This window comes from Colobus angolensis, unplaced genomic scaffold (assembly GCF_000951035.1).
Source record: "Colobus angolensis palliatus isolate OR3802 unplaced genomic scaffold, Cang.pa_1.0 Scaffold48, whole genome shotgun sequence".
In the NCBI taxonomy this organism is placed as follows: Eukaryota; Metazoa; Chordata; class Mammalia; order Primates; family Cercopithecidae; genus Colobus; species Colobus angolensis.
In genome coordinates this window covers 11,856,752-11,868,716 of record NW_012118265.1, presented here as the reverse complement: position 1 = coordinate 11,868,716, position 11,965 = coordinate 11,856,752, and the positions used below count along the sequence as shown (strand labels likewise).

Here is an 11,965-nt window from a genome sequence, read left to right as displayed (position 1 = left end):
CAGCCATAAAAAAGGATGAGTTTGTGTCCTTTGTAGGGACATGGATGCAGCTGGAAACCATCATTCTTAGCAAACTATCACAAGAACAGAAAACCAAACATCGCATGTTCTCACTCATAGGTGGGAACTGAACAATGAGATCACTTGGACTCAGGAAGGGGAACATCACACACTGGGGCCTATCATGGGAAGGGGGGAGGCAGGAGGGATTGCATTGAAAATAAATAAATAAATAAATAAAAGTGCTTTGTGTTTATACTCACAAGGTTCATTCTCTGAGATCTATCCCTATCTTCCTGTAGTTATATGCAATCTTGGAACCCAAAGATCATATCTTTATCACTAAATGAAAAGCATTAACCCCAATGATACCATTTGGAGATTTTATTATATACCTTCATTGCCTTGAAATCTAAGATATGTTAACAGCATTTACACAAATGGAATGCATTACAGTTTACTCTGCTTTAGTAGAAAAGTATACCCCGTAACTACATCTATCCAAAGAGACATATGTTATTCCTATCATCTGGCTATACACATTTTATTAACTAGGATATTAAGAATATTTAAACCAGGCACTTTAAAACTATCCTGTAATATCACATTAGGATATAAAAATAAATCAACATAGAGATATCTGGTTTTTCAATCTTTGCCATTTAATCAAAGGAGGATTAATTTCTGATTCTATACTTGTGCTGACCAAGATTTATCTAATATGTCAATCAAGCATTATGGTTTATTCCAATCTGTTCCATTTTGGAGATGCCACTCCAATGATCACTAGACAGGGGAGAAAGCCTGTGAGAACAGAATAAGCTTGAATTTTAAATAAATACACAGCAGATTGCTTCTATTTGGTTTAGCATCATTCATATCAGGGACACTCAAGATGCCTTACAATGAGATATAAATTAGAATTGTAATGAGTGATCATAAGCAACGGCTTAGCATTTAGGGGACCTGCTTGTTTACTTAGGAAGAAAAGACTTGACTGGCACTCCAAGTTTATTACCTTTCCATTCCTCTAACAATAGTGCAGACTCTTTAGCTTACAAAGCCATACATAACATTACTAAAGGCAAACACTAAGGCCTTCAGTTAAAGATCTCTATGAAATAGTATGTTTAAGTCTGGTAGTTTGCCCTATAACCATATATAAAATCAAGAGAATAGGTGATATCAATTAAGATCCTGAAATAAATTAGACTAGGCATGAAGAATGATCATTCAGGACTGGAATTTTAATTGTTGTTTAAAATATGAATCCTAGCAGTGACATTCAATTTTTTAAACAACTGATGCTAAATGATACTAATTGTAGCATGATTGATAACATTTAAAATACAGAAAAAAGTGAAAGTTACATAGGATTTTTTTTTAATGCAGTCTGGAGACGTGGATGGAAGTAGTGTATGTATGCAAATGCACATGCACACTTGAACCAGAAATGGGGTAGTACAAAAAAGTTGCTTATTTTTCTGATACCAAAAGATGCAATGTTATCACTTTTAAATGCTTCCAAGCTGGATTTAATTACCTAAATCTAGCTTCAAAATAAACATTTATTATTCATTCTACAAATATTTGAGTACTTACTATAATCCAAGTAAATACAATGTTAACTAAGACAGACAAGGTAATTTGTAATCATAACATTAAAAAAAAATTCTATTCAAATTAGGTATAAATACAACGAGAGTTAACTGCAGAGGTACTCAGCACACTCTTGAGGGGTGAGGAATACTTTACAAAATAAATGAAATTTAAAATGAACCCAAAAAGATGAATAGTAACTGGAAGGAAAAGTAGACAAGAAAGTATTTCAGACTGAAGGAACAACCTTTATAAAGACACAAAAGTGAGAAAAAAGAATGATAGCTGAGAAACTGGTGATCACAAAACCAACAGTTAAAACTGTTTTATCAATAAAAAAATAAAATGATGAACATTTATTGAGCTGCTACTACATAGTACTAGTCTTCTGACACACACTGCTTCTAATAGTTAACAGCTTCTCAATTACCATTATCTCCATCTTATGGAAGAATAAAGTTCAAACAAGTTACTTGCCTTCTCAGGAAAAAAATTGTAAATGACTGGAGATGATCAAAAAAGACTACTGGTTATATTGTCTAGGGCACCTTTCCATATCTGAGATATTTTTAGACTCCATAGATTATAGATAATTGATAGCAATGCAAATAATTCTTTTCTATAAATATGCAAATGAATTTTGTCCAGTGGAGGTGTAATTGATTTCCTTCCCCTATGTGGAAGAAGCTAGTTTTGAATCTATTACGTTATTCATGGCTAGATTTTTGGTAGCCTACATTTGTGTCTACTACTGATCCTTTGAGCTACTTGTAACATCTTACTTATTCTCTCATTAATTAGGTAAGTAATATCTTTGGCAAGTGTTCATGTATATCTGTATGAGGCATGGTTTTGCCGTTTTAAAAACAATCATCCTTCAATAGCTCCAAAGCATAATGAGTCAGGATTTGAAGGTTTCTGTGCAGTCCATATGGGTCCAAAGACAAGGCTCCTCCATTACACTACAACTCAGTACTTTTTCCCTTTTATTCCTGAATGTTAATGCTAACATAATTTTTGTAATACCTTTTGCAGTGTCCACCAAATTTTTTATAGATCATGTAATGAAACTTAAAAGTCCTTCTTCACATATCCCTAATTCTTCAGCCTCCTGTGGAATGAAAAAGGAAATTTAAAGTACCTTCTCTCATTCCAAAGCTTTCACCATCAAGCAATCACCAAAAGAAAGAATGAATCTACAATTCATGCCATTTAAAATGTTATCAGGCATAATTCAAGTCAAATCCCATTGGGCACACTGTGTGATAATTTAAATGTATTGATATAATATATAAAAGAAAGGTGGTGACCTTGGAGAACTAAGGAAATCTTTGTCTCCTGCTTTTGCTGAATATTTTTTTTGTTATATTATGTTCCCTATCTTGACCTCATCTTTCCTAAAAAATTAGATTATTTTGGTTAAATTGGAACTAATACCAAATACTCAAACCCACAGAATAGAAATTGGGTGGTAAATTTCACTGTAATATAAAATGGCCAAGAACACAATGGGCCACTATGTTATGATATTCATTTGATTTATGAGGAAACTGTAGAAACTTTAATTTAAAAAGAAAACAAATCCAGTGCACACGTGTATAAAGATGTATTTGTTTACCTGCTTAACAAAATTGACAGTATGAAGCTTTTTTTTTTTTTTTTGCATGCTATAATGACATGTGTTAAAGGTGTACTTTCGATATACTGCTTTCGAACCAAACATTTACCCTTCGCCACTGGTGAAAGGCAACAAGATCTCTTTACAAAGTCTTCGTCTTTTTCAATAAATTTTGCATGAAAACATGTTATCCTGGCACAAAGTTGCCTGCTGTCACATTGGAAGTGTGATAAATGTTTAATGAAAACAACACCACACAGCTTGGTGTCAGACAACAGCTATCACACAGCCCTGCTTTGATCCAAACAGACACTTAAAAGGAGTTCTAAGCATGCTCTGCACCACAGAACTCTATAACCTATATGCAAATAGGGGTAAATTAGCATAAATTACTTCCTGCTCTATAAAGAAATAAGAGGTTAGGAAAAATATGACAGGCTCTATAAGTAAGTAACTGCTGTCAAAACTCAGAGTCCAGCTTTCCCAAATCACTCCCAACATCTACCAATCACTAGGTAGAGGGAATAAAAAACAAAACCCCTTATCGACTGGAATTTATTACATGAAACTCTAAAACTGAAGACACTGGAATTTTGCCAAGGTTAAAGCCATAACTAACATATATTTATAAAGTATGATTTCTACATGGTACTACATGGTTATTCACACTGCTTATAATACTTACAGCTTTTTAAGTACTACCATCCCCATTTTATAGAAAAATAAATTATATATCCAGGGGCAAATTCTTACCTCTCTCAAAAAGTATAAAGCTTCTGAAAATTATACAAAGAAAAATGGAAGAATGCATAAATACAAGTATTTCAGTAAAAGATCCCAAAAGTCTTGATGGTACATTTCTGAGAACAACATCCATCTACTGAAAATGCAATGAGGAAATAATAAAGGGGAAAACTTTTCATGGTAGCAGGTCATAAAGAAAGGCCCACTTAGAAATATAAAATTAGGTTCCTAATGAATTCTAAAGTTATTCAAATTAAGAAGAAAGCATTTTAGTAGGTGTCTTGGACCATTCTGTGCTGCTATAACAGAATGCAATGGTCTGGGTCATTAGTCTATAATGAATAAAAATTTATTGCCTCACAGTTCTGGATGCTGGGAAGTCCAAGACTGAGGGGCCAGCATCTGATGATGAACTTCCTGCTGCATCATCCCAAAGAAGAAAAGCAAAGAGCATGTAGGAGGGGGAAGCCAGTCCTTTTATAAGAAACCTACTCCCATGATAGTGTACCCACTCCCTTGATGACTGCATTAATCCATTCACGAGGGAAGACCCATCTCCCATAAAGGTCCCACCTCCCAACACTGCTGCATTTTGGATCAAGTTTCTAACACACAAACTTTGGGAGACACATTCAAACCATGGCAGTAGGCAACAACTACCTTAAACCAAATTTTCCTAGCTGGTGATTTAAATCAATCTCATCCAAATTTCCCTTTTAAGGATGGCACTGTGATTTAAGAATGAATAGTAAAGGCTAGGCACAATGGCTCACGCCTGTAATCCCAGCACTTTGGGAGGCCGAGGCGGGTGGATCACGAGGTCAAGAGATCGAGACCATCCTGGCTAACACGGTGAAACCCTGTCCCCACTAAAAACACAAAAAATTAGCCGGACACAGTGGCAGGCACCTGTAGTCGCAGCTACTCAGGAGGCTGAGGCAGCAGAATGGCATGAATCCGGGAGGCGGAGCTTGCAGTGAGCTGGAGCACCACTGCACTCCAGCCTGGGCGACAGAGTGAGACTCCGTCTCAAAAAAAAAAAAGAAAAAGAATGAATAGTAGAACATCACTGGTACTTACATATTTGTTCACAACTAACTTTTCAAAGACATCTTTAAAAATGTTTTATAGCAGTCAACTATATGTTAGGTAGTTTGGATCAAGATGTAGGTAAAGAAGGTCCAATAATATGTTAATCCACAGAAGACTTAGATAGGATGTATAACATTCACCATCATCAAATCAAATTGCAATTATGAGATGCCATGACAAGTTTCATAGTTCTGATTGTTGACTCTAAGTAACAGTTTAACGAAATATTGTATCCAATTTCAACTTAACAACTCTGCTATTAAGAAAAATCCATTTTCATAATGCAAAGACATTATCCCTTATAAAAATTGTAATGATCTAGGGCCTGGCAATGTGGCTCACTCCCATAATCCTAGTGCTTTGGAAGGTCAAAGCCAGAGGATTGCTTGAGATCCAGAGTTTGAGGCCAACTTGGTCAACATAGTGAGACTCTATCTCAACAAAAAATAAAGAATAAAAATTTAGCCAAGCCTGGTGGCGAACACTTGCAGTACTAGCTACTTAAGAGGCTGAGGTGGGAGGATCACTGGAGCCCAGGAGATCAAGGTTGGAGTGAGCTATGATCACATCCCTGCACTCCAGCCTGAGCAACAAACTGAGACCCTGTCTATAAAAAAAAAAAAAAAAAAATTACAAATTAAAAGAAAAGAAATACAGCTGCTCTGCCTACAGAGTAGCCATTCTTTATTCCTTTATTTTCTTAATAAACTGCTTTCACTTTTAGAAAATAAAATTTTCTAAGGATAAGATAAATATTTATTTTTTAAAACGGGGGGGAAAATAAAAAACAAGAAAAATCTGTATCAGTGTTTAAAAGAGAAAATATTCTTAGAAACTAAATTTTATAAATATAAAACATTAAAAATTATTAAACGTTCTTGATAAAATTTCAGACAGGACTTGGTGTCTTTCTTATAATAATCATTCACACAGTGTTATAAGGAAAGGCATCTTTTAGTCCCTACAAACTACTGAGACCTTTCCAGTTTATATTGGGTCTTCCTAAATCAGTAGATAAATAAAATGAATGGGCCAATTTGTGACATTATAAGACAAATTCTACGATTTTAATGTTCTAGGAATTTCCAGAACTATAATTAGCTGTTATTTTAAAAGGGTTTTTCAGAATTACCTGATTTTGCATTTTTTTCTCAAAAGTATAAACAAACTCTCCCTCATTATTAAGCTCATTAATTCCTGCTTGAGCATTCCTTTCTTTCCTGTTTTGTTTTTCCCAATTTATAAACACCCTTTACCTTGTTTTACCATTATTGTACTTACTGTTCTTGCTTTGTGCTTTATAAATGTATACTTTGTGTCCTATCTGTCTGTCTGTCTGTCTATCCATCCATCCACCCATCCATCCATCCATCCATCCATCCATCCATCCATCCATCCATCCATCCATCCATCCATCCATCTAAATACTATTACTTTTGCACATAGGTTATTTTCTCGTGTGAAAAAGCACTTAGGTTACTTAGCACAAGCTAAAACACTCGTCATGCACTGTGCAATCACAATGGATTAATACATAAGTCCTAATTTAAATGTTAGTAAATCCTTTTTCCTCTCTCTCTCCACAAATTTTTTAAAGCCACTTGGAAAAAAGACAGCTAATGAAACCATCACTAAAATAAACTTAATTAAGGCCTAGGAATTGTCTGTGAAGATAATTAAATATAATTCTAAATAGATGAAATGCTGAGGTGGGAAACTAAGAAACGAAGAGAGAGGGAGAAAAGAAGGGATCAATCTTTTACTAATGAGATTTCTGGGCTGATCAGGGAAAAACAGTGTACAGAAAATTATTTTAGTTCTCTCTCACTGTTTTCTAGGAATGTTTAAACAACAGTATATCACTTGATCTCAAACTCTCTTGTTCATCATTAATGATTATGGATTACTAAAGAAATGAGGATAGTGTGTGGTTAAGAGGCAGGTGACAGTCAGTCCATTTGAATTAGAAGCCTAACTCTGTCATTTATTAGCTCTATGACCATAAGTCTAAGCACCTTCATCTCTTCATCTATATTAATAGGATAATAAAAGCACTTATTTCATCAGGTTATTAAATGCGATAATATATGTCAAAGGTTTAGCAAAATTCCTGATACCGAAAAAATACATTTAAAATGTTAGATGCTTATCTTTTTTTTTTTTTTTTAAACGGAGTCTCACTTTGTTACCCAGGCTGGAGTGCAATGGCATGATCTTGGCTCACTGCAACCTCTGCCTCCTGGGTTCAAGCGATTCTCTTGCCTCAGCCTCCCAAGTAGCTGGGATTACAGGCACGCACCACTACGCCCAGCTAATTTTTGTATTTTTAGTAGAGATGGGGTTTCATCATGTTGGTCAGGCTGGTCTCAAACTCCTGATCTCAGGTGATTCCCCCGCCTTGGCCTCCCAAAGTGCTGAGATTACAGGCGTAAGCCACCACGCCCAGGTCGACGCTTATCTTTTTACATCCATTGTGAGTAAAGCATTTTGTTCATAACCCATGTAGACTCAATCACATTATTTCTCTACTTGAAACTCTACATTGGCATCCCACTGCCCCTAGAATTAACTGCATACTCAAAGCCCTCTCATAATCATCTCTCATCATTATTTATCTTCTATTCTAAACCAAGCCCCACTAGACTTCAGTCCCTCAAATTGTACCACACATACCTTGATGCCTCCACACCTTTCTATTTGAAGTTCATTTTGCATGATCATTCCTCCCCCTCTCTTCCTTCAAAATGTAAACATCACTTCATCTGAGAACTTTTCCCTGACACAGGGACTAGTTAAGATCAACCAGCTTGAAGTTTATGGAGGGAAATCTCTCTCGACCAGAAGGTGTCAAGACTGAAAATGAAAGCCAAGATGCTTAGACTGACCTGTGAGAAGTATAAAAACAGCCTCAGACTGCTTATCTCTAAACTGCTTGTTATTAGCTGTAAGTGCACTTGTAGTTTAAGCCAGAAATGACAAATGACAACTCTTGAGCCAAATCCAGCCAGATACCCATTTTTATAAACAGTTTTACTGAAATACGGTCTGCCTGTTAGCTTACTATTACCTATAGTAGTCAAGTTCAGTAGTTGCAACAGAGACCAAACGATTCAGAAAGCCTAAATTATTTACTATCTAGCCCAAGCTTGTCCAACTTGCAGCCCGTGGGCCACATGCAGCCCAGGACAGCTTTGAATGTTGCCCAACACAAATTCATAAACTTTCTTAAAACATTATGAGATTTTTGTGATTTTATTTTATTATTTATTTATTTGCTCATCAGCTATCATTAGAGTAGTTCATATGTGGCCCAAAACAATTCTTCTTCTTCCAATGTGGCCCAGGGAAGCCAAAAGATTGGATACCCCTAATCTAGCCCTTTACAAAAGTTTGCTGACCCTTGGTTTAATTTAAGCTACTGTTAGTTAGGTTTTGTTAAAGCCAAAGCATCGTAACTGGTACAGTTTTACTTTTTACTTTTCCTACTGGAAAAATTCATCTGACTTTACTATAATCATTTGCATACCTTCCCTTCTACACGTTTATATTCCCACCTGTGTGAAAGCTTCAAGCAGTACTGGCACTAACATTTATATCCTTATTACCTAACATAGTACCTGAGAAGTAGAAGGCATTTAAATATTGTTGACTGAACAAGTAAACAGATGAATGAATGTGCATATTTGATAATCAATATTTAAATATTAAATATTTAATAAAAATTAACATGTACATTAGGTGCTCTGGGTGATACAAAAGATTCTAAGTCCAGAATGGCTTGAAAATCAGGGTTAGGAAATATAAGAATCTGTGTGCACCTCAGCACTAAGCAGGGGAAAGGGCACCCTAACACAACACTACCCTCTACTATGGCCCACTAAAACCATAATGCAGACTAGCTACAGTTTTTTGGCATCAGTCCCCGGTGCCCTTTTATTTTGCACCGCTTATTTTGACTTTGTTCATTGCCTTTGTTGAGATTAATGTTAAGAAATAACAGCAAATACAACACTATCATCTTATAAACTTGCCATCCAGGAATTGGTCCACTTGAACACAATCAACTACGAGTGAGAGATGAGTCTAACCTGTTAAGTTGCCTTAGATATTCAAGATTAATGTTACCATATGAGAACCTTTTTTAACACAATCTAACCTTCCTGTTTTATTCACTCTCTCATATCTCTTACCTTTAAAATCCCCCATATAATATTTTACATAATATAAATGTTATGCAACTACACAAGTATTATTCTAAAAAAGTAAAATTTGGTGAGGTGGAAGGCAAAAATTTAATGACCAGTAAAAATCATAGCTTTCTTCCATAGCCATGTAATTTTTAAAAACAAAACCAAAAGAAGAAAAAATTTTAAAAGGAATCAGAAGCAAGGCAGTTTCTTGATTGAAAAGTTGTATTCATTAAGCATACTTTCCAGACTCAGAACCCTACTGTATGTAAATTCTCCCTTCGAATTTATCATCCTATTGACTTTCTCCCGTTACCAAGAGATTTCCCCCAAACGCTTTCTGCCTTCATTCCATTATACCAGTGCTAGCTAGCTCAGCCTCCCCACCCTTACAGACAGGTATCTAACTTCTAACTCCTCTCCTGTAACATTTCACAATCCTTAAAACTACAAGAGGACAGAACTCAGAATTTTACAGGAACATAATTGATCACTGTACATTAATGGTTGTGGGATGATCAGGCGAACAAAAGTCACATAATAATAATGTTATCCTCTTCCAAACTCTAGCACAAATTTAACATTTAAAGAATACTTAAAAGCCAACAATCTAGGCAGATTTATGTAACATCACTATAAATTTGGAAATAAAAAATAAACAAACGACTGTGAAAATGAAAGGAATGAGGAAGGAATTCCCTATCTTTTAATAAACTTAATAATTATAGAATCAAGATGTCAGGATGCTATAACTACAATCCTAGTAAACTGTTAAACATGGAAAACTAATACATTAAAGATAAACACATTTATATTGAAGTGTTAAATATATTCACACAAGACATTGAAAGACTGACAAAAGAGGATAAATTCCAACATTAGATTCTACTTCTTAGAATAAAAGACCTCAATTATCATTTTGAATAAAACGAACAAGATGCTGTGAATTTACTCTGTTAAAATAAGATTGTTTGATTTTAATGTTTTCTAATTTGACAAACACTTATGAGTGGATTTCAAGTTCTGTCTCTAAATGGACAAAACTAGAATCTCATTGTTTTAATAATAACAATTCTATGAAAAACAAAATCCAGACCTTATAAGCAGACACACTCACTCTTACACACACATACACCCTAATATTGCCCAAGCTCCCATTCCATATTTCAAAAAGGCTTAAACAATAGTAAATCACATGGTCTCCTCCTTCTGTTTCAACTTTATACTTTTCCCCTAACAGCTTTACAATAAGGAAATAAACATTTTTAATCACTAAGTAGTCTTCAAATTTTAAGTTCATACTCAGAACAAAGGAAACAGAATATGAAACTTTCCTACAGAGTTAGGCAAATTTTCCTCTACTAACATACTAAACTTTGATATTGCTATTTATATTGATTCCAATATTGTTATATTATTATTAAATAAAAATAGAAATGAAAATGTACCACAGTAACAATCTGAGATAACTATTTTGATTTATCCTTTCTTCTTTCTCTACTGTATTCTCTCTTTTTGTTCCATTTTCTTCTACTCTTATAGCAACTGAGTCACAAGAAAAACTTCAGAGAACAAAAATGTAGTTTGAACATCACCATGGAATCACCAAGTCCTTACCAGATAAGATTTGCTTCAACTTACCCACGTTTGATGTTATGTAATTCCTTGTCCTTCCCTTTGTCCTTCTCCTTTTCTCTTTTCTCTTTATCTCTGCCTTTACGTCGTTCTCTATCCCGAGACCGACTACGTGTTCTTCTGTGACTGGACCTTTCACTGCTATGACTGTGAGAACGGAGACGAGGTCTTGACCTGGACCTACGGTAAGCAGATTTTGTTAAATAAACTTACTGTATAATTTATATTATGAAAAGTAAATACTCTTTTAAATTATCTGAAAAAAACTACTTAGTTTTAGTTGTGGACTCAGAATTAAATAATCATGTGAAGCAAGCACCTGAATATGATTCTTTATGAGTAAATGCTCTCACTTGAAATAATATGCGGGAAATATATATGCCAACTTTATAGGAAATAATGATGCAGTTAAAAAGTGTTTGCCTTAAAGGTTCAAAATCTAGTCTTAATTATTCACGTCTCCTCAAATAATGTATCTAATTTAATCTACAAGAATAGGGCTTTCCTTTTCTCTACAATCGTTGCTTCCATATCTATTCAAGCTTATTTCTTATCTCTAATTGTTCCAATATAAATATTGATCCACTCCAATCCAGCTATTCTTTGTATTAAATGCATTATGATACAATACTAAGAAGTAATTATTTCAGGTTCTGGTTACAGTATTGATTTAAAACAAACAAACAAACAAACTCTACCAGACTGACAATCCTACAGATAATTTTTAAAAACAACCTAGGTTGACCCTTGAACAACATGGGTTTCAACTGCATGGATCCACTTACAGGTGGATTTTCTTCTATCTCTGCCACCACTGAGACAGCAAGGCAAACCCTTCCTCTGCCTCTTCCTCCTGAGCCTATTCCACATGAAGATGAGGATGACAACCTTTATGATGATCCACTTCCATTTAGTGAATATTAAATATATTTTATCTTCATCCAGGGTGTGGTGGCTCATGCCTGTAATCCCAGCACTTTGGGAGGCCAAGGCAGGTAGATCACTTGAGGGCAGGAGATCGAGACCAGCCTGGCCAACACAGTGAAACCTCGCCTCTACTAAAAATACAAAAATTAGCTGGGCGTGGTGG

The 11,965-nt window shown here is 35.0% G+C and overlaps 1 protein-coding gene across 1 annotated transcript in view; it reads right to left on the bottom strand.

Moving 5' to 3' along the window:
• The window catches only part of RSRC1 (arginine/serine-rich coiled-coil 1), a 411,611-nt gene that overhangs the window by 318,768 nt on the left and 80,878 nt on the right, over positions 1-11,965 (bottom strand). The window contains exon 4 of the mRNA XM_011959037.1: positions 10,882-11,055. Coding sequence (XP_011814427.1) covers positions 10,882-11,055 — 174 coding nt within the window. The remainder of the gene's footprint in view (positions 1-10,881; positions 11,056-11,965) is intronic.